This window comes from Thalassophryne amazonica, chromosome 1 (genome assembly GCF_902500255.1).
Source record: "Thalassophryne amazonica chromosome 1, fThaAma1.1, whole genome shotgun sequence".
Classification (NCBI taxonomy): Eukaryota; Metazoa; Chordata; class Actinopteri; order Batrachoidiformes; family Batrachoididae; genus Thalassophryne; species Thalassophryne amazonica.
Window position 1 is genome coordinate 125,740,188 of NC_047103.1, and position 27,642 is coordinate 125,767,829.

At 47.8% G+C, this 27,642-nt stretch overlaps 1 protein-coding gene across 1 annotated transcript in view; it reads right to left on the reverse strand.

Annotated features, from left to right (window-relative positions):
* The window catches only part of LOC117513601, a 44,657-nt gene that overhangs the window by 9,383 nt on the left and 7,632 nt on the right, over positions 1-27,642 (reverse strand). Inside the window, exon 6 of the mRNA XM_034173848.1 lies at positions 24,450-24,527. Within this exon, the coding sequence (XP_034029739.1) occupies positions 24,450-24,527 (78 nt within the window). The remainder of the gene's footprint in view (positions 1-24,449; positions 24,528-27,642) is intronic.

Consider the following 27,642-nt stretch of genomic DNA (forward strand, 5'->3'; position numbering starts at 1 on the left):
GTGCCTTATGTATCACTTAACAAGTCTGGAGTGAGGAGTGGAAACGCCAACTCCTTCCAACTTCCACAAACTCGGCTACAAGCTGCAAGTGTACAAAAGGTTACGACTGCAAAAAGCTCAGATGCAAAAACATGTGCGTACGGCACAGAACGGCTGAGTAAGTTTACCTGACGGGTAAGCTGATAACTCGGCAGAGTTGTGGTGTCTCTTCCTGGCTTTTATGGGATGTGATGGTGATGAGATGATTTCTGACAGCTGTCAGCTCCGGGCTCCTGGAAGACTCCTGCGGCGACTGCGCCCTCTGGTGCCCGAAGCCCGAAGACAGGCAGGGTGCCCTCTGGTGTTGGGCCAGCAGTACCTCCTCTTCGGCGGCCCACACAACAGCTGCTCTTCATTTATGTACCTTCACTTGAGCCTTCTTCTTCTTTGTCTTTTGGCTGTTCCCATTAGGGGTCGCCACAGCAGATCAATCGTTTCCATCTCACCCTGTCCTCTGTATCTTCCTCTGTCACACCAGCCACCTGCATGTCCTCCCTCAGCACATCCATAAACCTCCTCTTTGGCCTCCCTGTTCTCTTCCTGTCTGGGGGCTCCATCCTCAGCATGCTTTTCCCTATATACCCTGGGTCCCTCCTCTGCACATGTCCAAACCATCTCAATCTCGCCTCTCTGACTTTGTCTCCAAACCGTCCCACCTGAGCTGTCCCTCTGATATGTTCATTCCTAATCTTGTCCATTCTCATCACTCCCAAAGAGAATCTCAACATCTTCAGCTCTGCCACCTCCAGCTCTGCCTCCTGTCTTTCTATTAGTGCCACCGTCTCTAAGCCGTACAACATACCTGGTCTCACTACTGTCTTGTAAACTTTCCCCTTCACTCTTGCTGATGTTCTTCGGTCCCAAATCACCCCTGCCACATTTCTCCACCCACTCCACCCTGCCTGCACTCTCTTCTTCACCTCTTTACCACACTCTCCATTACTTTGAACAGTTGACCCCAAATATTTAAACTCATCTACTTTCACCACTTCTACTCCTTGTAACTGCACTATTCCATTGGGCTCCCTCCCATTCACACACATGTACTCAGTCTTGCTTCTACTGACTTTCATTCCCCTTCTCTCTAAAGCATATCTCCACCTCTACAGACTAGACTCAACTTGCTCTCTACTCTCACTACAGATCACAGTGTCATCTGCAAACATAATAGACCATGGGGACTCCTGTCTGATTTCATCCGTCAACCTGTCCATCACCACTGCAAACAAGAAAGTGGTGTAATCCCACCTTCACCTTGAATGAGTCTGTCATTCCGACTGCGCATCTCACAGCTGTCACACTATTCTTGTACATGTCCTGCACTACCCTAACATACTTCTTTGCCACTCCAGACTTCCTCATACAATACCACAGCTCTTCTCTTGGCACCCTATCATAAGCTTTTTCTAAGTCCACAAACACACAATGTAACTCTTTCTGGCCTTCTCTGTACTTCAACAGTATTCTCAGAGCAAACATTGCATCTGTAGTGCTCTTTCTCGGCATGAAACCATATTGCTGCTCACAGTTCTTCACCTGTTTTCTAAGCCTAGCTTCTACTACTCTTTCCCATAACTTCATGCTGTGGCTGATCAGCTTTATGCCTCTGTAGTTACTGCAGCTCTGCACATCACCCTTGTTCTTGAAAATAGGAACCAGCACACTTCGTCTGCACTCCTCAGGCATCCTCTCACTTTCCAAGATTTTATTAAACAATCTGTGTTATGTGCAGACGCGAGTTGAGGAGCGCGACCAGCGTCTGACTGAACCCAGCGCTAAATAACCAGAAAGCGGTTCCAAAAACAAAACAATTTTATTTTTCTCCCGTGCAATAATTGGTGTACAACATAAATGTGCGGTTGTCTGGCGAGGTGAAGGACGGCGCGCTCTCCAGCGCCGAAATGGATCAAAGCTCGGTGCTTCTGGACCCAGACTCACCGCCGAACACCCCCCAGGTGGACACGACAAACTGACTCTGTGAAGGATGGAAAAGGTGAGGTAAGTCAACAGCTACAACAAATATCCTTCAAAGGCACGCACTATCAGCAACACATTCAGGTCTGAATTTAAGCTTTATGAAATGAGCAGCTTCTCACAACAGGTGGAGGATCATCAGTCCGTACGCCACGGCAGTGAGAAGTGAGCTGCACAATTCTCATCAATGTTCAAATATACTGCGTAACAAAATAGCAAATTACTGTTAACACTTATTCAGACAATCAATCACCTCTGATATGTGCTGACAGCATGTGTCCCTCACCCGTCCTCCTTCACAGGCACGATGTGTCAAACCCAGGCGCGGTCCTCAGCGTCTCACAAACGAACGTCACAAGGTCGAGTTCCCGGCAATTCTGCTTGAACCACTCATGGCTTAAATGCAGAATGCCATCTAATTATCTGCTTCAGCTGAAAGTCTTTAAGTTTACACGTGAGCATCATCCACAGGTGCAGCCAATAATGCTGATGAGGGTGAAGGACTCTTCTGCCAGCACCTTCTCCACAGACAAAAAAAACAGTTTGCATACCACCTGGAGAGCAAAGAAAAGAAAACAACAGAAAATCATCCAGCCAAACCCCCCAACACACAACAATCTGGTTAGAAACTCTACTGCCATCTGTCCTAGACATTTCCATGCCTCCACTGGAATGTCATCTTGACCAACTGCCTTTCCACTCTTCATCCTCTTCATAGCAGCCCTCACATCTTCCTTACTAATCTCTTGCACTTCCTGATTTACTCTCACCACATCATCCAGCCTTTTCTCGCTCATTTTCTTCATCAGCTCTTCAAAATATTCCCCTCACCTTCTCAGCACACACTCCTCACTTGTAAGCACATTACCATGTGCATCTTTTACCGCCCTAATCTGCTGCACATCCTTTCCAGCTCTGTCCCTTTGTCTGGCCAATCGGTACAAGTCCTTTTCTCCTTCCTTACCATTCAACTTCTTGTACAGCTTGAAATATGCCTTTTCCTTCGCTTTTGCCACTTCTCTTTTCGTCTTACGCCACATCTCCTTGTACTCCTGTCTACTTTCTTCATCTCTCCGACTATCCCAAAACTTTTTTGCAAACCTCTTTCTCCTTATGCTTTCCTGGACCTCTTCATTCCACCACCAAGTCTCCTTGTCTTCCTTCCACTGTCCAGATGTCATACCCAGTACTGTTCTAGCTGTCTCCCTCACCACATCTGCAGTACTTTTCCAGTTGTCCAAAATTGCTTCCCCTCCAACCAGTGCTTCTCTCACCTGCTCGCTAAATTTCACACAACAGTCTTCCTCCTTCAGCTTCCACCATCTGATCCTTTGTTGGGCTCTCACTCTCTTCTTCTTTACCTCTAAAATCATCCTACAAACAACCATCCTATGCAGTCTAACGACACTCTCTCCTGCCACCACCTTACAGTCTCTGATTTCTTTTACCTTGCATCTCCTATAAAGAATGTAGTCCACCTGTGTGCACCTTCCTCCACTCTTATATGTTACCCTGTGCTCCTCCCTTTTCCTAAAGTAGGTATTCACCACAACCATTTCCATCCCTTTTGCAAAATCAACTATCATCTGTCATCTGTCCTTCCCCATTTGTTGTGTGGGCCGCCAGAAGAGGAGGTACTGCTGGCCCACCACCAGAGGGCGCCCTGTCTGGAGTGCGGGCACCAGGCACCAGAGGGCGCAGCCGCCTCACAGGAGCAGCCAGGGTGACAGCTGTCACGCATCACCTGCAACAGCTGTTACCAATCATCTGATCGGCAGGAGTATATCAGCAGGACGACGTCTCCACCTCTTTGCCGAGATATCGTTTCTACCGAGAAGGTAACGTACTCAGCTAACTGTTTGACAGTGATCTTTGTGACTTTGTGCATTACTCTGAGAGAACTTTCCAACGAGAGGTGGAGGCAGCTTACCTGCCGTTCGGATTCCTGGGTGCGAACGCGCCCTCCTTTAATTGTTCTTTATTCCTCGCCAGCAGTACCAGGTCCAACACGCGGAGGCAGTGGCCACCTGGAAATTCGGGACTTGGTGGCTCCAGTATTCCCGGGGTCTGGTGGTGGAGGAAACCGTGTGGTTCCGGTTCTACTTTGGAGAGGCATCTCCTATCTTCGAGCCTGCCCACACAACACCTGTGTGAATTTGACTTTGTCCATTATTGTAATCTGTTGTACTTGTTGTGTATATTCACAACAGTAAAGTGTGTTATTTGACCTATTCCATTGTCCGTTCATTTGCGCCCCCTGTTGTGGGTCCGTGTACTTACACTTTCCCAACAGGATATCTCGGCCAACGTCATGGACCCCGTGGGGCGTCAACCGGCTGTTGAACGGCCAATGGAAGAACAGGGCGCACTGGCGTCCGCAGGAGGAATGATTGGTGAGTTGCAGCGGATCCTCACCGCTTTCACGGCTCGGTTGGATTTAATGACCGAGCAGAACATCCTCCTTAACCGCAGGGTGGAGGCTCTCGCCGCGCAGGTGGAAGATCGCCCTCAGGGCGCTGCTGCGGCTCTCCCTCCTGTCGACCCTGTGCGTAACAGTGACGTTCCACAGGTCGTTCAACGACCCCTCCCACCTTCCCCTGAAGCATACATAAGCCCTCCAGAGCCGTACGGGGGTTGTGTGGAGACATGCGCGGACTTTCTTATGCAGTGTTCGCTCGTCTTCGCACAACGTCCCGTCATGTACACGACTGATGCTAGTAAGATAGCTTATGTAATTAATCTGCTTCGCGGCAAGGCACGCGCTTGGGCTACAGCGCTTTGGGAGCAAAATTCACGGCTCCTTCTGACATATGATGGGTTTGTGAGGGAGTTCAGAACAGTGTTCGATCATCCAAATAGAGGAGAGACCGCTTCAGCCGTGCTGCTGTCAATGAGACAGGGGCGCCGGAGCGCAGCTGTTTATGCAGTCGACTTCCGCATCGCGGCTGCGAGGTCTGGCTGGAATAACACTGCCCTCCGCGCCGCCTTCGTAAACGGACTGTCGTTGGTCCTGAAGGAGCTCCTGGTGGCCAAGGACGAACCGCGGGATTTAGACGGGCTTATTGATCTCATTATACGATTAGACAATCGGTTAGAGGAACGCCGTCGGGAGCGAGGCGAAGGACGTGACCGGATACGCGCCGCCCCTCTCCCTTCCGGGTTCGAAAAGGGGCCGCCCTCCCCACGCTCCACAGCCGCAGCGCTTTGTGGGGCAACAGCTCCCCCTGTTGACGTTGTTAGGGAGACGCACAAAATGGGGAGGCTGATCCGTGGAGAGTGTTTTCTCTGCAGCTCAACAGAGCACACACAGAGAGACTGCCCCAAACGGCCAAAACGTCAACACTCGCCCTTAGAGACTGGGCTAAGGGGGGGTCAAGACATTCAAGTGAGACACACACAAATTGCCACACGACTCCCAGTCACAATCCTGAGCGGGGATTTAACCCTTCAAGCCCGAGCACTGGTGGACACGGGGTCAGAAGGGAATCTGCTAGACAGCAGATGGGCAAAGGAGGTAGGGCTCCCTCTGGTGGCGCTTCCTACGCCATTGCAGGTGCGGGCACTAGATGGCACCCTCCTCCCTTTACTCACACACAAGACACCACCAGTAACTCTGGTGGTGTCTGGAAACCACCGGGAGGAGATTGAGTTTTTTGTAACTCCTTCTACCTCCCGCGTGATTTTGGGCATCCCATGGATGTTAAAGCACAATCCCCGGATCGATTGGCCGTCTGGGGTGGTGGTTCAGTGGAGCGAAACCTGCCATCGGGTGTGTTTAGGATCCTCGGTTCCTCCCGGTTCCCAGGCTAAGGAGGAGGTCAAAGTCCCTCCCAATTTGACGGCAGTGCCGGTTGAGTACCACGATCTTACTGACGTCTTCAGCAAGGATCTGGCACTCACCCTTCCCCCGCACCGTCCGTACGATTGTGCCATTGATTTGGTTCCAGGCGCTGAGTTCCCGTCCAGCAGGCTGTACAACCTCTCACGACCTGAGCGCGAATCAATGGAGACCTACATCCGGGACTCATTAGCTGCCGGGCTGATCCGGAACTCCACCTCCCCGATGGGGGCAGATTTCTTTTTTGTGGGCAAGAAAGATGGCGGACTTCGTCCATGTATTGATTACAGGGGGCTGAATGAGATTATGGTTCGCAACCGATACCCGTTGCCATTATTAGATTCCGTGTTCACCCCCCTGCATGGAGCCAAAATCTTTACTAAACTGGATCTTAGAAATGCGTATCACCTGGTTCGGATCCGGAAGGGAGACGAATGGAAGACGGCATTTAACACCCCGTTAGGTCACTTTGAGTACATGGTCATGCCGTTCGGCCTCACAAACGCCCCCGCAACGTTCCAAGCATTGGTTAATGATGTCTTGCGGGATTTCCTGCACCGATTCGTCTTCGTATATCTAGACGATATCCTCATCTTTTCTCCGGATCCTGAGACTCATGTCCGGCATGTACATCAGGTCCTGCAGCGGTTGTTGGAGAACCGGCTGTTTGTGAAGGGCGAGAAGTGCGAGTTTCACCGCACTTCTTTGTCCTTCCTGGGGTTCATCATCTCCCCCAACTCCGTCGCTCCTGATCCGGCCAAGGTTGCGGCGGTGAGAGACTGGCCCCAACCCACTAGTCGTAGGAAGCTGCAACAGTTCCTCGGCTTTGCAAATTTTTACAGGAGGTTCATTAAGGGCTACAGTCAGGTAGTTAGCCCCCTGACAGCCCTGACCTCACCAAAAGTCCCCTTCACCTGGTCGGATTGTTGCGATGCCGCGTTCAAGGAGTTGAAACAGCGCTTCTCGTCTGCACCCGTTCTGGTGCAGCCCGATCCTAGTCGCCAGTTAGTGGTTGAAGTGGACGCCTCGGACTCAGGGATAGGAGCTGTGCTTTCCCAGAGCGGGAGGACCGATAAGGTCCTTCACCCGTGTGCCTATTTTTCCCGCAGGTTGACCCCGGCCGAACAGAACTATGACGTCGGCAATCGAGAACTCCTTGCGGTGAAAGAGGCTCTTGAAGAGTGGAGACATCTGTTGGAGGGAACGTCCGTGCCATTCACGGTTTTCACTGACCACCGGAACCTGGAGTATATCAGGACCGCCAAGCGGCTGAACCCCAGGCAAGCCCGCTGGTCACTGTTCTTCGGCCGTTTTGACTTCCAGATCACCTACCGTCCCGGGACCAAGAACCAGAAATCGGATGCCTTGTCCCGGGTACATGAAGATGAAGTCAAAACGGAGTTGTCGGATCCACCGGAACCCATCATCCCGGAGTCCACTATCGTGGCCACCCTCACCTAGGACGTAGAGAGAACCGTCCAGGAGGCCCTGGCACGAAGCCCGGACCCCGGGACTGGGCCGAAGAACAAACTCTACGTCCCACCAGAAGCTAGGGCTGCAGTCCTGGACTTCTGTCACGGCTCTAAGCTCTCCTGTCATCCAGGGGTGCGAAGAACCGTGGCAGTTGTCCGGCAGCGCTTCTGGTGGGCGTCCCTAGAGGCCGACGTCCGGGATTATATCCAGGCCTGCACCACCTGCGCCAGGGGCAAGGCTGACCATCGCAGGGCTTCGGGACTGCTCCAGCCGCTGCCTGTGCCTCATCGCCCCTGGTCCCACATCGGCCTGGATTTTGTCACGGGCCTCCCGCCGTCCCAGGGCAACTCCACCATCCTCACGATAGTGGACCGATTCTCCAAGGCGGCCCACTTCGTGGCCCTCCCGAAGCTCCCGACGGCCCAGGAGACAGCGGACCTCCTGGTCCACCATGTCGTCCGGCTGCATGGGATACCATCGGACATCGTTTCGGATCGTGGTCCCCAGTTCTCCTCGCAAGTCTGGAGGAGCTTCTGCCGGGAACTGGGGGCCACGGTGAGTCTCTCATCCGGGTATCATCCCCAGACCAACGGGCAAGCAGAACGGGCCAATCAGGAGGTGGAGCAGGCCCTGCATTGCGTGACAGCCGCGCACCCGGTGGCCTGGAGTACCCATCTGGCCTGGATCGAGTACGCCCATAACAGCCAGGTGTCGGCAGCCACCGGCCTCTCCCCTTTCGAGGTGTGTCTGGGGTACCAACCTCCTTTGTTTCCGGTGGTTGAGGGAGAGGTCGGTGTGCCCTCAATCCAGGCCCACTTACGGAAGTGCCGTCGGGTGTGGCGTGCCACCCGTTCTGCCTTGCTGAAGGCCCGGATGAGGACGAAGGCCCATGCAGACCGTTGGCGGACCCCGGCCCCTACGTACCGGCCAGGGCAGGCAGTGTGGTTGTCTACAAAGGACATACCCCTTCAAGTGGACTCCCCCAAACTGCAGGACCGGTACATCGGTCCGTTCAAGATCATCAAGGTACTCAGTCCAGCCGCAGTGAGGCTTCAGCTTCCGGCCTCACTGCGGATCCATCCCGTTTTCCACGTGTCCCGGATTAAGCCCCATCACACCTCACCCCTCTGTACTCCCGGTCCGGCACCACCTCCTGCCCGGATCATCGATGGTGAGCCGGCTTGTACTGTGCGCCGGCTCTTGGATGTCCGTAGGATGGGCCGGGGCTTCCAGTATTTGGTGGACTGGGAGGGGTACGGACCTGAAGAATGCTCCTGGGTGAAGAGGAGCTTCATCCTGGACCCGGCCCTCCAGGCCGATTTCTACCGCCACCACCCGGACAAACCTGGTCGGGCGCCAGGAGGCGCCCGTTGAGGGGGGGGGTCCTGTTGTGTGGGCCACCAGAAGAGGAGGTACTGCTGGCCCACCACCAGAGGGCGCCCTGTCTGGAGTGCGGGCTCCAGGCACCAGAGGGCGCAGCCGCCTCACAGGAGCAGCCAGGGTGACAGCTGTCACGCATCACCTGCAACAGCTGTTACCAATCATCTGATCGGCAGGAGTATATCAGCAGGACGACGTCTCCACCTCTTTGCCGAGATATCATTTCTACCGAGAAGGTAACGTTCTCAGCTAACTGTTTGACAGTGATCTTTGTGACTTTGTGCATTACTCTGAGAGAACTTTCCAACGAGAGGTGGAGGCAGCTTACCTGCCGTTCGGATTCCTGGGTGCGAACGCGCCCTCCTTTAATTGTTCTTTATTCCTCGCCAGCAGTACCAGGTCCGACACGCGGAGGCAGTGGCCACCTGGGAATTCGGGACTTGGCGGCTCCAGTATTCCCGGGGTCTGGTGGCGGAGGAAACCGTGTGGTTCCGGTTCTACTTTGGAGAGGCGTCTCCTATCTTCGAGCCTGCCCACACGACACCTGTGTGAATTTGACTTTGTCCATTATTGTAATCTGTTGTACTTGTTGTGCATATTCACAACAGTAAAGTGTGTTATTTGACCTATTCCATTGTCCGTTCATTTGCGCCCCCTGTTGTGGGTCCGTGTACTTACACTTTCCCAACACCATTCCCATCCTTGATCTTATCTACCCATTACTTCCTCATCACCTCTGTTCCCTTCACCAACATGCCCATTGAAGTCCGCTCCTATCAACACTCTTTCATGCTTGGGCACACTCTCCACCACCTCATCTAACACACTCCAGAAATCTTCTTTCTCCTTCTTCTCACAACCTACCTACGGGGCATATGCTCTGATGATATTCATCATCACTCCATCAATTTCCAACTTCACAGTCATCACCCTGTCAGACACTCGCTTAACCTCCAACACACTTTTAACATACTCTTCCTTGAAAATGACCCCAACACCATTTCTCTTCCTATCCTCACCATGGTACAACAACTTGTACCCACCGCCGATGCTCCTGCTCTTACTTCCCTTCCACTTGGTCTCTTGCACACACAATATGTCTACCTTTCTCCTCTCCATCATATCAGCCAGCTCTTTCCCTTTACCAGTCATACTACCAACATTCAAAGTCCCCACTCTCATTTCCACCCTTCTAGTTTTCTTCTTCTCCCACTGTTTGTGGAAACTTTCTCCTCCTCTCCTTCATTGTCTTTGCCCAGCAGTAGCCCAATTTCCACCAGCACCCTGTTTGGCAACAGCACCAGTGGCGGACGTTGTTAACCGGGGGCCACGACCGATCCGGTATGGAAATTCGATTCTTAGTCTGTATAGTTGGGTTGGCTTGTTTTACACCAGATGCCTTTCCTGATGCAACCCTCCTCATTTATCCGGGCCTGGGACCAGCCCTCAGAATGTAATTCATTTGTAATTATCTGTATTGTAAAGCCAAATTTCAAAAAGGCAACAAACACAGTTTTTGATTCATGATAAAGGTAAATTTATTTTAAGAGCACCAAAAAAAAAAAAACAATTTAAAAATGAAGCTTATGAAGGGGAGAAAACTTTTCAATTGCACAAAAGCAGCTGCATTGCCAAAACAAATACAAAAAGGCACTAAAACAGTTTTAGAATCCTGACAAAAAGTAACATTTATTTAAAAAGCAGCATAGAAGAAAACAGATCTTCATATAAACTTCCTGAGGTGAATAAATAAGTTAAAAACAAAAAATACCCTACAAAATAGCACCAAAGCATCTGTACTGCAAAACCAAATTCTAAAAAAAGCACACAAACAGTTTTAAAATCTGTTTAAAAAGTAATATATTTACTGCACAGCATTCCTGAAAAGTATTTCAAAGTTCTATCAAAGGTATAAAAACTAAAATTTATTCATAGAGCAGCATTGCAGAACAGATTGTCAAAGTTGTTCAAATGGTATAAAAAGTCTAATTTATTTTTAGAGCACCATTGTAGAACAGATTGGTAAAGTTGTACCAAAGGTGCTGAATTTGAAAAATAAATAAAAATTGGCATAAAATCAGATGAATCACTAAACCAAATACAAAAAGGCACCAAAATACCATTTTATAATCCTGATAAAAAGTAAAATTTACTTAAAAAGCAGAATAGAACAAAACAAGAAAAAACTGTACAAAATTGAAAAAAAAATTGAAAAACCAAATAAGAAAAAAAAAACTGTACACAATTGCACTACAGTGACTGAAAAAAACCCTGCAAGAATCTGTACAAAAAATAAAAGGCAGGAAAAAGTAAACTTCTCAAAAAGTGATTATATACACAAAAATTATGGAAACAAACTTTACAAAAATGAGTAAAAGTGTTATGTGTCGGACGCAGCCCGGAGAACCGACCAGCGTTTGAAGGACCCAGTATAAAATAATCAGAGCACGGTACCATCCAATCCATGTAGATGCACCACAGCTGTGAGTCCTGACGAGCCGCAGGTGATCAGGGTGAGGTCCTGATAAACTCAGCTACACAGCCACTCAGTCCCAAATGCAAGCCACCTGGAAGGAAAAACAAAAGACAGAAACAAAAAGGCAGCCAGGCCCCCCAGCCATACAACAGTACCCCACCCTCACGGGAAGCCTCCCGGCGACCACACAAACCTGGCCCAGGAGAAACACCCCCCTCCAGGGACCATGGCTGGAAACCGTATCTGCATTCATCTTCCAGCAGAATCTTCATCTACAGAACGGTAGATGTCTTCTCCTCTGGCTGCATCTTTGCCCTTGTTTCTATCAGTCAATTAGCACAGGTGTGGCCAGGAGTTCTTGAACCTGTGCGGTCAGCCTTTGTCCAACCATGTTCACAGTCTGATTAGTCATAAAACAAAAAAGACAAACACAAACAACCAAAACACCCCCCCCCCCTCCCCAGAGGCCGTTCCATCAAACCCCGGGAAGGGGAGAAAAGAAAAACAACCCAAACTTAAGCTTGCAAATAAAACTGCTAACACCCCCCCCCCCCCCCCCCCCCCCCAACGACATGTAGGGACCAACACCCCCCAGAGGACATCCCGCCAGCTCCAGGAGTAATAACCACAGCCAAGGTCCCTCTGGGATCCAACGTCACCCACGGGGACTCCCAGCGCCTCCCAGAGGACCATTCCATCAACCCCAGGAGACAGAACTGCAGGGTCACGACCCCAGACACTAAATAGTGTACAAATAAAAACCCCACACAAAAACCAACTCAAAAAAACACCCACACAAAATGAACACACACAAAACTAATAAGTGATTTATACCGTCAAGCTCAAACAAATGGAACACACCTGTTCCAACTTAAGAGCTTGACGGTAATGTGACTCAGTCACCAAAAGAGGGAGCCAAGTGCTAAAAAATGAAAAAAACCCCTTTGGTGACAGAAAATAATTCATGCTGCTTTTCCTGTGAGCAGCACACAACCAAAAATGTGATTCAACTAAATAACACCGGAGCTGACACAACAGACGCAGTAGTTATCTTCATCCGGGGAAACGGGGCTACAACTGTCACACGGGAAGCACAGCGACCCGTGCCACAGAGCTCCGCCGTGCGCGTGCACCCATTACAGACACACTCTTGCAGCTCCCGTTTAAACCTCTTATCCGGTCGGAGCGTGACGCGAAGCCGTCGCCAGTCACACTCCACCACGACCCTCGGATAAGGCACACACAGGAACACGGCTGCATGAGCGCTCAAATCAGTATTCGGTAATGGGTTCTCCAACGCGCACCATCCGGGCGGAGAGCACCCGCAACTGATCCGGATAACTTCTGAACGTCTGCTGCCGCCTTCCCGGCGCGTTACCGTCTCTGCTACCGCTGGGTCCGTGATGTTTGGCCAGAGACTACTGTTATGTGTCGGACGCAGCCCAGAGAACCGACCAGCGTTTGAAGGACCCAGTATAAAATAAGCAGAGCACGGTACAAAGGATAACAGAGTTTAATGAACATAACAGTGCTGTGAAAAATATAAAAGTGCGCGGTCTGGCGTGGTGGATTGCGGTGCGCTCCCAGCAGCGCTAACGGTCCGGAGCCAGAACTGGTTCGGACCCAAGGACCCCGCCGACACCCCCCAGGTGGCCGCGACAAACCGAGTATGTGAAAGAAGGAATCATTATGTGAGTCCACACTCAACACACAGAGAGAACGCTCAAAGGTGCACAAACAGCAAACACTTCCTGGCTTAATTACTAATCAGCTTCCCACCCTGCAGGCATGGAACATCCAGTTCACAAACTCACTGCAGCGGAAGCTGATTTAAACGACCAACATACAGCTCAATATAATAAGGTGTGAGGGACACCACATTTACTGACTGTATAAATGTTAGCCACAAAATCTAACATACCTCAGAAAGTGTGCTGACGAGCGTGAGACCTCACCCTCTCCTCTTTCACAGACCATGCATCAAACCTGGACGTTCTCTGCATCCACTGATGATGAGATGGCTCCCGAGACGACGATCTCACCCGTCTGGTCACAAGGTCGAGTCTCTGGCAAATACACACTGTGTACTCCAGTCTTAAATGCCACCATGTTCCAATCCATGTAGATGCACCACAGCTGTGAGTCCTGACGAGCCGCAGGTGATCAGGGTGAGGTCCTGATAAACTCAGCTACACAGCCACTCAGTCCCAAATGCAAGCCACCTGGAAGGAAAAACAAAAGACAGAAACAAAAAGGCAGCCAGGCCCCCCAGCCATACAACAAAAAGATTAGTTTTAAATGAATAAAAAATTCAAACTGGTACATAATTAGCAGCACAATCATAAAGATTTCATGAACCATCAAAAATGTATTAAGACAAATAGTTTTAAAATAAACAGAAAAACACATATCTTCACAAATATTACAGAAAAAGAAAACTTTACAAAAGGAGTAAAAGGTATTGGAAAAAAAATCTTCAAAACCACAAAACAGTAATATTACAACCCCAATTCCAATAAAGTTGGGATGTTGTGTAAAATATAAATAAAAACAGAATATAATGATTTGCAAATCCTCTTCAACCTATAATCAATTGAATACACCACAAAGACAAGATAGTCCGGGGTCTCCGTTGTCATATTTTGCGCTTCATAATGAGCCACACATTTCCAATGGGCGATAGGTCTGGACTGCAGGCAGGCCAGTCTAGTACCTGCACTCTTTTACTACAAAGCCACGCTGTTGTAACAAGTGCAGAATGTGGCTTGGCATTCTCTTGCTAAAATAAGCAGGGATGTCCCTGAGAAAGACGTTGCTCCAAAACCTGGATGTACCTTTCAGCATTGATGGTGCCATCACAGATGTGTAAGTTGCCCATGCTATAGGCACTAACACACCCCCAAACCATCACAGATGCTGACTTTTGAACTTTGCGCTGGTAACAATCTGGATGGTCTTTTTCCTCTTTTGTCCCGCGGACACAATGTCCATGATTTCCAAAAACAATTTGAAATGTGGACTCATCAGACCACAGCACAGTTTCCCACTTTGCGTCTGTCCATTTCAAATGAGCTCGGGCCCAGAGAAGGTGACGGAGTTTCTGGATGTTGCTAATGTATGGCTTTCGCTTTGCATGGTAGAGTTTTAACTTGCACTTGTAGATGTAGTGACGAACTGTGTTAACTGACAATGGTTTTCTGAAGTGTTCCTGAGCCCATGCGGTAAGATCCTTTACACAATGATGTCAGTTTTTAATGCAGTGCAGCCTGAGGGATTAAAGGTCACGGGCATTCAATGTTGGTTTTCGGCATTGGTGTCCAGATTCTCTGAATCTTCTGATTATATTAAGTACTGTAGATGACGGAATCCCTAAATTCCTTGCAAATGAAAGTTTAAGAAACATTGTTCTTAAACTGTTGGACTATTTTTTCACGCAGTTGTTCACAAAGTGGTGATTGTCGCCCCATCTTTGCTTGTGAACAGCTGAGCCTTTTGGCGATGCTCCTTTTATACCCAATCATGACACTCACCTGTTTCCAATTAACCTGTTCACCTGTGGAATGTTCCAAACAGGTGCTCTTTGAGCATTCATCAACTTCCCAGTGTTTTGTTTTCTCATGTTTTTGTGGGTTCCCTCGGGGCACTCTGGCTTCCTCCCATTTCCAAACATGCTGGTTGAGAGAATAGACTATTCTTTTTCAGCTATATCAGCAAGTGTACAGATAATGTGACTCTCTCCAAGACTATATCACACATCCCAACCAGAAGCCGTGCATGACTGCAGAGGTGTGTGCTCTGCTGAAGGCCAGAGATTCTGCCTTCAAAGCAGGAGACAAGGAGGCCCTAAGAGTGTCTCTCCCTTATTTAACAGGAGTAGGGGGAAAAACTACAGAGGATCTTCAGACAGCACAAAATCCCAGTTTACTTTAAACCGGTTAACACCTTGAGACAGAAATTAGTTCACCCCAAGGACATGATCCCTAGTTACAAACAGAGCAATGTATTCTATCAGATGTCAGGAAAACTGTAATGAACACTACATAGGTGAGACTAAGCAGCCGTTGCACAAAGGGCTATACCAGCACCGCAGAGAGGGCGCCAGTGGACCTCAGTCTGCAGTTCATCTCCACCTTAAAGCCACTAACCACACGCTTGAGGACAAGGAAGTTAAAATCTTAGCCAGAGAGAAGAAATGGTTTGAGAGAGGGGTGAAGGAGGCATTGTATGTGAAACAGCTGAAACCCAGCCATAACCGGGGAGGGGGTCTGAGACATGCTTTGTCCCCTGTTTACAATGGGGTACTCAGGTCAAAGCAGTTTCAGTCTTTTGTTCATGGCAATGAGTCATTCACGTCATCAGGAGACGCATCAAGAGAGCCGCCAGGAGAGCTGTCAAGAGAGGTGTCAGTCCCATCGTTAGGAGGGACAATATTAATTTGAGTATTGGGAAGTTATTTTGGAAATAAAAAGAACCACACTGACAAGCACAAAACATTTGTGCTTAGGGCACCAAAATGACTAGCACCGGCCCTGTTTGAACTTGTCCAAGGTCTGAGTCCCAAGAATGTTCACTCTGAATTTTAAGACCTTGGCAGTAATAGAACTGTACTTATGCTGAGCACAGACAGATGGACAGACGACAGATGGACGGACGGATGCAAGCCTTACCTGATAGCCATATTTGATGGCCTTGGGTAACAAGAAGTCATCAGAGTGACGTGCACACCAGAGACACACTTATGAACAATTAACACACCCACATGTTTGCAATTATATGTGTGGATATAAAAGCATGCGCAAAGCGATGAGGAAAATGGCACTAACAATGGCTGCATTAGTGTTGTTAGAGGACCTTGCAAATGGTGCAATCCGAAGTGAGTGTGTATTCAGAGTACACAAGGATTTACTTGTAAATAATGATAAATGGCTCATAAGCCGATTTTGATTACCAAGGCCAGTGTTACTAGAGTTGTGCACAGAACAGCAGCCGGACGAGAGAGCAATATGGCGAGGAGCCAGGGGTTGTCTGTTCCCACATAGTTGCTAACCACACTGGGCTTCCTGCCAACAGGGGCATTCCAGCGGGAGCTGGTCAGGAGTGTGCCAGTGAACCTTAGCGGAGCCATGCCAGCTGTGTGGAACTCAGTCATCCGAATGTCATCGAGGTACATCACATTCAAACATTAAAGTGCAATTTGCATCAAGAGCCGGTTTCCAAATGTAATTGGAGCTATTCACTGCACACACATTTTTGTTAATAGGAAATAATTTCATTCTGTCAATGTTCAAATCATATGTGATGCGCAGATGCACTGGGTTGGGGTGGGAACAGGCTAGGGGTTGGCATGATGCACGATGGGTGGCTGCTTAATAAGTATACTCAACAAAAATATAAACGCAACACTTTTGGTTTTGCTCCCATTTTTTATGAGATGAACTCAAAGATCTAAAACTTTTTCCACATACACAATATCACCATTTCCCTCAAATATTGTTCACAAACCAGTCGAAATCTGTGATAGTGAGCACTTCTCCTTTGCTGAGATAATCCATCCCACCTCACAGGTGTGCCATATCAAGATGCTGATTAGACACCATGATTAGTGCACAGGTGTGCCTTAGACTGCCCACAATAAAAGGCCACTCTGAAAGGTGCAGTTTTGTTTTATTGGGGGGGGATACCAGTCAGTATCTGGTGTGACCACCATTTGCCTCATGCAGTGCAACACATCTCCTTCACATCATCCGTGAAAAGAACACCTCTCCAACGTGCCAAACGCCAACAAATGTGAGCATTTGCCCACTCAAGTCGGTTACGACGACGAACTGGAGTCAGGTCGAGACCCAGATGAGGACGACGAGCATGCAGATGAGCTTCCCTGAGACGGTTTCTGACAGTTTGTGCAGAAATTCTTGGTTATGCAACCGATTGTTTCAGCAGCTGTCCGAGTGGCTGGTCTCAGACGATCTTGGAGGTGAACATGCTGGATGTGGAGGTCCTGGGCTGGTGTGGTTACACGTGGTCTGCGGTTGTGAGGCTGGTTGGATGTACTGCCAAATTCTCTGAAATGACTTTGGAGATGGCTTATGGTAGAGACATGAACATTCAATACACGAGCAACAGCTCTGGTTGACATTCCTGCTGTCAGCATGCCAACTGCACGCTCCCTCAAATCTTGCGACATCTGTGGCATTGTGCTGTGTGATAAAACTGCACCTTTCAGAGTGGCCTTTTATTGTGGGCAGTCTAAGGCACACCTGTGCAGTAATCATGGTGTCTAATCAGCATCTTGATATGGCACACCTGTGAGGTGGGATGGATTATCTCAGCAAAGGAGAAGTGCTCACTATCACAGATTTAGACTGGTTTGTGAACAATATTTGAGAGAAATGGTGATATTGTGTATGTGGAAAAAGTTTTAGATCTTTGAGTTCATCTCATACAAAATGGGAGCAAAACCAAAAGTGTTGCGTTTATATTTTTGTTGAGTGTATATAGTTTATTCATGTAATTGTTCTAAACGAAAACCAGCATGGGCACACTGAGGCATGTGTGCATTCAAATATGTTTTTTGTTATTATTAATGTCTTTTTTGTTTATTTGATGGTGAAGATGGAGCTGCAGAGCTTCTTAACAAACCCGATTGTCTCCCTGTGTTCAATATTTCTCAGTAAAGATGTGCGTAACGTTGTGCATGTCACACACTGTCAGCCATGGCGCACCTCATTTTTTAACTTCAGTGTGTGTGCACTGCTCTGATCCCACAGCGTTTATAGCATCACACGCTCCCACTAACTTTGTTTCTGTTTCATGTTTATTCTGTTTGACAGGGTACTAAATAAACTATCCCTGCGTGTCTCCATATAATTTCCACTCATCCGTTGCTCACACTTGGTATAATTTATTTTCTGTGTTCATGTGGAATGATCATACAGAAGGGAATCCCACATCCCAGGGCCTATTTACATGAATTTACAAATTCATGCATTAAATAGGAGTTTGGTACATCTGCGCTCAATTCCATGATGTACAAATGGAACGTGCTTGGATCCATGCACACGCACACTTTGATACATCTGGATTTTTTGTGCTTACGACAGTTTCTTGGATTTAGCGTATGCCATGTTTCAGTAGGAAATCCACACAATTCTTTGTACGTGAGGCCCCTGGTCACTCAGTTTTTGACAACTGTGTACTTGACACAGATTTATCAACTATTTGTATGTAAATGAAGTCCAAAAGATATTCAGTGACTTGAAATGTTCATATGCCCATGCTCTGACTTGTCTCAAGAAAACTAGCTGTAAAAGTGATAATTTAATCTTTATATTTAGAATATATCTATATTTATATACAGTGGTGTGGAAAAGAAATGTTTTAAGACATCAAAAACAAAACAAGAAATTCAGGCTTTTTATATTAAAAATTCTAAGATTATGCCCTTTAAACTCACAGTGAAAGGTCATCTCCATCCATCCATCCATCCATTTTCTTCTGCTTTATCCGGAGTCGGGTCGCGGGGGCAGCAGCTCAAGCAAAGCCGCCCAGACCTCCCGAGCCACACACACCTCCCCCAGCTCCTCCGGGGGAACCCTGAGGTGTTCCCAAGCCAGCCGAGAGATGTAGTCCCTCCAGCGTGTCCTGGGTCTTCCCTGGGGCCTCCTCCCAATGGGACGTGCCCGGAACACCTCTCCAGCGAGGCGTCCAGGGGGCATCCGGAAAAGATGCCCGAGCCACCTCAACTGACTCCTTTCGATGTGGAGGAGCAGCGGCTCCTCCCGAGTGACCAAGCTCCTCACCCTATCTCTAAGGGAGCGCCCAGCCACCCTGTGGAGGAAACTCATCTCGGCCGCTTGTACTCGCAATCTCGTTGTTTCGGTCATGTGCCAAATCTCATGACCATAGGTGAGGATCGGAACGTAGATCGATTGGTAAATCGAGAACTTTGCCCCCCTACTCAGCTCTCTCTTCACCACGACAGTCCGATACAGCGACCGCATCACTGCAGATGCTGCACCGATCCGTCTATCGATCTCACGCTCCAGCCGTCCCTCACTCATGAACAAGACCCCGAGATACTTAAACTCCTCCACTTGAGGCAAGGACACTCCACCGACCTGAAGAGGGCAAAGCACCTTTTTCCGGTCGAGAACCATGGCCTCGGATTTAGAGGTGCTGATTTTCATCCCGGCGCTTCACACTCGGCTGCAAAACCGCCCCAGTGCACGCTGAAGGTCCTGATTTGACGAAGCCAACAGAACCACATCGTCCGCAAACAGCAGAGACGAGATTCTGTGGTTCCCAAACCAGACCCCCTCTACACCCTGGCTGCACCTAGAAATTCCATAAAAATAATGAACAGAACTGGTGACAAAGGGCAGCCCTGGCAGAGGCCAATGTGCACTGGAAACAGGTTTGACTTACCACCGGCAATGCGAACCAAGCTCCTGCTGCGGTCGTACAGGGACCGGATAGCCCTTAGCAAAGGACCCCGGACTCCGTACTCCCGGAGCACTCCCCACAGGGTGCACCAAGGGACACGGTTGACGCCTTCTCCAGATGCACAAAACACATGTGGACTGGTTGGGCGAACTCCCATGAACCCTTGAGCACCGGATGGAGCGTGTAGAGCTGGTCCAGTGTGCCGTGACCAGGACGAAAACCACACTGCTCCTCCTGAATCCGAGGTTCGACCATCGGTCGAATTCTCCTCTCCAGTACTCTGGAATAGACCTTACCGGGGAGGCTGAGGAGTGTGATCCCCCTATAGTTGGAACACACCCTCCGGTCCCCCTTCTTAAACAGAGGGACCACCACCCCGGTCTGCCAATCCAGAGGCACTGTCCCCGATCGCCCTGCAATGCTGCAGAGACGTGTCAGCCAAGACAGTCCCACAACATCCAGAGACTTAAGGTACTCAGGACGGATTTCATCCACCCCAGGAGCCTTGCCACCGAGGAGCTTTCTAACCACCTCAGTGACTTCGGCCTGGGTAATGGATGAGTCCGACTCTGAGTGCCCAGTCTCTGCTTCCTCTTCGGAAGATGTGTCGATGGGATTGAGGAGATCCTCGAAGTACTCCTTCCACCACCCGACAACATCCCCAGTCAGGGTCAACAGCTCCCCACTCGCACCGTAAACAGTGCTGGTGGAGAGCTGCTTCCGCCTCCCGAGGCGTCGGACGGTTTGCCAGAATCTCTTCGAGGCCGACCGATAGTCCTCCTCCATGGCCTTCCCAAACTGCTCCCAGACCCGGGTTTTTGCCTCTGCAACCGCACGGGGTGCGGCACACTTGGCCTGCCGGTACCTGTCATCATGCCTCTGGGGTCCCACCTACCAACAAAGATAAGTAGGACTCTTTCTTCAGCTTGACGGCATCCCTTACTTCCGGTGTCCACCACCGTGTTCGGGGATTGCCGCCGCGACAGGCACCAGAGACCTTGCGACCACAGCTACGAGCGGCCGCATCGACAATGGAGGTGGAGAACATGGTCCACTCAGACTCCATGTCTCCAACCTCCCCCGGGATCTGGGAGAAGCTCTCCCGGAGGTGGGAGTTGAAGACCTCGCTGACAGAGGATTCCGCCAGTCGTTCCCAGCAGACCCTCACGATACGTTTGGGCCTGCCAGGTCTGACCGGCTTTCTCCCCTCCCAGCGGATCCAACTCACCACCAGGTGGTGATCGGTCGACAGCTCTGCCCCTCTCTTCACTCGAGTGTCCGAGACACGTGGCCGAAGGTCAGATGATACGACTACAAATCAATCATCGACAGCTCAGGGTGTCCTGGTGCCACGTGCACTTAGGACACCCTTGTGCTCGAACATGGTGTTTGTGATGAACAAACTGTGACTAGCACAGAAGTCCAACAACTGAACACCACTTGGGTTCAGATCGGGGAGGCCGTGCTTCCCGATTACCCCCCTCCAGGTCTCACTGTTGCCACCCACATGGGCGTTGAAATCCCCCAGGAGAACAATGGAGTTCCCAGTCGGAGCACTATCTAGTACCCCTCCCAGGGACTCCAGGAAGGTCAGGTACTCTGCACTGCTGCTCGGCCCGTAGGCCAAGACAATGGTGAGAGACCTGTCCCCAACCTGAAGGCGTAGGGACGCGACCCTCTTGTTCACCGGAGTGAACTCCAACACATGGCGACTGAGCTGGGGAGCAATAGGCAATGCGACCCCAGCTCTCTGCCTCTCCCCTGGGGCAACGCCAGAAAAATGAAGCGTCCAGCCCGTGTCCAGGAGTTGGGTACCAGAGCCCAAGCTGTGCATGGAGGTGAGCCCGACTATCTCTAGTCGGTATCTCTCAACCTCCTGCACAAGCTCAGGCTCCTTCCCCCCCAGCGAGGTGACATTCCATGTCCCAACAGCCAGGGGCTGTGAGCATGGACTGTGCCGCCGGGCCACCCGCCCTCGACCGCCACCCATCCTCTCTGCACCCGACCCCCATGGCCCCCTCTGCAGGTGGTGAACCCACAGGAGGGCAAGCCCACTTCGCTCTTTCGGGCTGAGCCCGGCCGGGCCCCATGGGCTAAGGCCCGACCACCAGGCACTCGCGCGCGAGCCCCAACCCCAGGCCTGGCTCCAGGGTGGGGCCCCAGCTCCGCCATACCGGGCGACGTCTCGGTCCTTGATTTTTTACTGGTCATGGAGGTTCTGAACTGCCCTTAGTCTGACCCGTCACCTAGGACCTGTTTGCCTTGGGAGACCCTACAGGGAGCACAAAGCCCCTGATAACATAGCTCCTAGGATCATCTGGGTACACAAACTCCCCCACCATGATAAGGTGGCAGCTAGAGGGGGAGAGTTAATCTCTTCATTATGAATTAAAAGAAATAATAATCTAAAAGCCAAAATGACGGTGTGAATAAGTAAGTGCCCCCTTTAGTATAGCACATGTAAACCATCACTTTTACATCCAGTTTTCTTCGGACAAGTCGGGATGGATACAGTACATGAACACTTCCAAGACACTGATTATGTCTTGGAATTTAGGTCCATGAATTATGAAGAAATACAAACAGTATGGTGTCTATGGTAAATCTGTGTGGAGGTGACAGTTCTCAAAAACTGAGTGACTGTATAAGAAGGAGATTAGAGAAGACAGCCACCAAGACACCCAGGCAACCCTGAATAAGATGTATGTGTGTGTGTGTGTGTGTGTGTGTGTGTGTGTGTGTGTGTATATATATATATATATATATATATATATATATATATATATATATATATATATATATATATATATATATATATATATTTGTCTGTCTGTCTGTTTGTTAGCAGGATTACATTAAATCTACTGCACAGATTTTAATGAAATTTTCACCACAGATACATATTAAGCCATGGAAGACTCTATTCAATTTTTGAGGTGATCCGCATCAGGATCCAGATTCTGGATTAAGATATCGCTTTATATAAACTTTGAAGGATTATGTCAAGACTACTTCATGGATTCTCAATAAATTTGCAGGGTTTTAATGTAACAAAGTAGAAATACGTTGTTACTGTACTTAAGTATAATTTTGACATATCTGTACTTTACTTTGTTATTTACATTTCTGGTAACTTTTACTTTTACTCCACTGTTTCCTCAATAAAATGTGTACTTTTACTCCGATACATTTCCCTTAAACATCTTCGTTACTCATTACTACAATATAAAGGTCGAAGAAATTTGATTGGCAATGCCTGTTTACAGAGGTGAAGGTAAGCCGGAGTGCATCTGTACACCGGGAAGAGATACAGTCGTCTACAGCCGGAGCACAGCGCCTTCCACCCCTGTAGTATCAAGTGCCGTGTTTGACATAAAACAAGTTTAAAAGACAAAAAATATAAAAGATGGCTCGTTTCATTTATTTTATTTGAAATGTTCATGGAGAAGCATGTGTAAAATCGGCGCCAATTTTTGGATTTGAGAGTGCAAAGATCACGGCATTTGGTTGCTTTGCAGTGGTTGGTGGTGGTGATGCTTGCATTGTTTTTTTTTTTGTTTTTTTTAACATTTTTAAATTTGGCACAACTGTATAGCTATAAATGACTTCAGTTTCACAAGAGCCCGGCTGTTGTGTTTAACAGAAAAGTGTGTGTGGGTCTTCTTGCGTCTTCAGAAAAAGAATGACAGCTTTATTTACAGCTATGTGCATCCACCAGTTGCTTTACTCATCCCGTCAATCAACACCAACTGTTCCGCCAGAGGCGCGTCCTGTCTTTTGTAGGGGCTGGGGCCCCCTCCTGGTTTATCCAGACACCACACTGTCTTTCTTTTTGTGTCGCCGTTTCACTCTCCACTTGTTTTGGATTTTACTTTTACTCAGTCTACATTTTATATGAGAAATTTACTTTGATATTAAAGTACAGCAAATTTTAGATACTTTAAGATTTTTACTCAAGTAATATTTTTAAAGGAGACTTTAATGCTGCACATGGGGAGTCAGCCCCCAGGAAATTAGGGAGCTGCAAGTTCCTGGGCCAGTCTTGTAAGAGAACTGAGAGCCAACAGCAACTAGGAGAACAGAGGAGAGAGGAGGTGAGTGATTGCACTCATAACACTGAAGCCTTTAACAACAGATCCGTAGTTCACTGAAGGCTTAAAACAGTAATGTTCACAGTTCTGGACATAATGTTCACAGTCTAGGATATAAGGTTTGGTGTTCAGGAATTGTTTACAGTTCATGAGTATCTTCAGAGGTCAAAGGTCAGGTGATGCGCGTCTTGTGACGCAGTTCCAATTAAGCAGGACTTGACTTTAGAAATGACTTGGAAATTTCTTAGTAGTTAAATATCAGGGTTCATACAATTCTGGGAAAAAAGTTCTTGGAAATAGTTCTTGGTAATAGTTCAAGGCGCCAGTTCTTGGAAACAGTTCTTAGTCATGCACAGTCACAAACAGGGGCAGGGTGAGAACAGGATTTCACAGAACATGAATTAACTTAACTGAAGTGTGGCAGAGCTATGCGCTCTGTAGCTGAGAACCGGAGAGTTCCAAAGTGATGTTGTGCAGAATGTGGCATGGGAGCCAGGAACATGTGCGACAAGGAAGCCGCACAGGAGTGTCTGGAAACACCAAAAACATCAACAAGCTCTAATACAGAAATTAGAGTTGGCCAGGTTACCTTGGAACGAGGTGCAGAGAGCTGAGATGTCAAGGCGCATGGAACCGAAAGGAAAGACAAGGTCAAGGTCATGGAAACGTCATGATCAGGATGCAATGCAAGAATCTGGCAGTGAATGAGCACAAAACCAGGGTTTAAGTAACCCACTCCTGATGAGCCCCAGATGAGCCTCTGGTGCGAGTTGGTGATGAGCAGCAGGTGTTCCTCGGCTCTGCAGTGCGCCACCTGCAGGGAAAACAGACAAACTACACACAAGAGGTTAAAAAGGGAAGGGGAGAAAGGCAGCCCAAAGACTTTATGATAAGATACTTGTACTTTCACTCAAGTATCACTTTGAGGTAGCTTATACAAGACTGCAAATTTTCACCACAGATACGTAGATACTAGGGCATGGAAGACTCTGAATTTTGGAGGTGATCTGGATTCGGATCTGGATTCTGACTCAGGATTTCCTTTATATAGGATCTGAAGGATTATGTCAAAAGTACTTAACAGATTCTCACCAGATTTGCACCACAGATACACATTATGCTATGGAAGACTCCATTAAATTTTGGAGGCGATCCGGATCCGAGATCAAGTTTCACTTTGTAGGCTTTTAAGGATTACGTCAAAACTACTTCACAGATTCTCACCAAATTTGCACCACAGAAAGATATTAGAGTATGGAAGAGAATTTTGGAGGTGATTTGGATTTGGATATGGATTCTGGCTCAGGATTTCACTTTTATAGTCACAGATTCTCACCAAATTTGCACCACAGATACACATTATGCCATGGAAGACTCCATTAAATGTTGGATGTGATCCGGATCCAGGATCAAGTTTTACTTTGTAGGCTTTTAAGGTAGAGAAGCTTGAATCTTCGACTGGACTGGGTTGCTTGACGTGAGGACGTTTCTCTTCAAATTGCAGAAGCTTCCTCAGCTAAAATTCTTGCTCTGGTAGTCTGACTTCTGTCTGACCCATGTCGAAAAGAATGAGGCTTTTAAGGATTATGTCAAAACTACTTCACAGACTCTCACCAACTTGTACCACAGATAGATATTAGGATATGGAAGATTCCACTGAATTTTGGAGGTGATTTGGATTTGGATTCTGGCTCAGGATTTCACAGATTAGGGTATTTACAGGCTTTGAGGGATTACGCCAAAACATACTTCACGGATTCTCCGCATTGGCAGACGTCAGACATCTCTGATTGCTCTTTTTTTTACATTACATGGCCAAATATTTTAAGAGTAAAAATTATTTCATTTTGTTGGAGGTACCTAGAGTACTGAGCCTCCCAGGGGACATGGTGGGGAAAAAAAAATTTAGGTGAGAAAAATAATAATAATAATTTTTGCAATATCTCGAGAAAGTTTTGCGTTATCTCGAGAAAGTTTTGCGATATCTTGAGAAACTTTTGCGTTATCTCAAGAAAGATTTGCGATATCTTGAGAAACTTTTGCGTTATCTCGAGAAACTTTTGCGTTATCTCGAGAAACTTTTGCGAATGTTTTGCGATATCTTGAGAAACTTTTGCGTTATCTCGAGAAACTTTTGCGTTATCTCGAGAAACTTTTGCGTTATCCTGCGAAAACAAAGTACTTCCTGTATTTATAGTGTTTCCGGGTCAGTTTGCGTTATCCTGAGAAAACACTGTACTTCCTGTATTTATAGTGTTTCCGGGTCACTTTGCTGTAGTACTGCTGCAATCATGGAAGACACGCACGTACGTGAGAGGTTCATAGAGTTTTATTTTGAGATTGGCCTCAAATATAAAGACATAAAGTCAGTGCTTAGTTGTAGACATGGTTTTCATATAAGTGAGAGACATCTGAAGAGGATTCTGCGCTCAAAGGGACTGTCGCGTCATAAAGAGTATTCTGAACTAGTGGATCTGGTTGAGTTTGTTAGCAACCAATTGCAATACTCTGGGCAGCTTCATGGCTACCGCTGGATGTACGCCAAATGCAGAGAAAGTGGACTACGCGTGAGAAAAGAGGATGTACGACTTGTGTTAAAGGAGCTAGATCCCAGAGGTGTGGAAATGAGGCAGGCCAGACGTCTCAGACGACGAAACTACTTCTCAAAAGGGCCCAATTTCATCTGGCACTTGGACTCTTATGATAAACTGAAGCCGTATGGCATATGTGTGAATGGATGTATTGACGGTTATTCACGAAAAATAGTTTGGCTTAATGCCTACAGAACAAGCAGCGATCCGAAGTTGATTGGAGGTTATTACTTAGCGGCCGTAAAACGTTTAGGGGGCTGTCCCAGAGTTGTGAGAGGTGATCTTGGAACTGAAAATGGCCATGTCAGAGGTTTGCAGCGTTTTCTCGTGCCCACACAAGACACTCTGGATAGCTACTTGGAGGGAGCAAGCACCGCCAACCAGAGGATCGAATATTGGTGGGGATTTCTTCGCAAGCAGTGTGTGGAGTTTTGGTTGTGCTTGTTTGGAGACCTGAGACACAACGGGTTCTTTGATGGCGGGTTTCTTGACAAAAACCTTCTCCAGTTTTCTTGTATGGCACTTATACAGGTGAGTTTATCTTTATATTTTTAATTTTGGAACCATTGGTGTCACTGTCTGCCTAAACAAGGCAAAACCAGGTCCAAAACAAAACCAGAAATAAAACATGGTTACGTTACATAACCAGAAGGACGCGCTATCCATTAATGAAAGAATTTACTAACGTTGTCCTACAGACAGTATAGGTGCCTCTATAGCTGGGCTCGCCCACTAGAGGCCATGGGCAGGTTATTTATTTATTTATGAATAAACACTGTGCAAATGAATGCCTTATGAATACTGTAACTGTGTGTACTGTACAGGCCCTGAAAGTTATGGAATGGAGGCAACTGAATGCAGATTATAATACATCTACAATGGAGAAATTAGATTTAGCCACAAAATATTTCAAGTTAAGATGCCAACAGCTGTAGGTATAATCAGAGCCTGGTTAGAAAGCATTAGTGAATGTACCTCACATTGTATTTTTATTTAATGTACCAATTAGTATTCACTCAGCATTTTGGCTGGTGGCAAAAATTATATATATATTATATATATTTTTAGGTTTTACTGGACAAATACTTAGAGAAATGTTGACGATGTTGATAGCTTTTTTCATTGTATGCTCAGACTTATTCTATCCCTCACTACAAAACCTATTTTTTCATAAAGTTAACCCAGTTTTGCTCCAGTTGACACCTCCATTCCATAATTTAACATTACATATGACAAACATTTTAAATTAGCCTTTAGCATTGTGCTGTTGAAGATGACGTGTACTATTATCACTAACTGTATCTTTTTTGTTATTTACAGGATGAACTAGATGACACC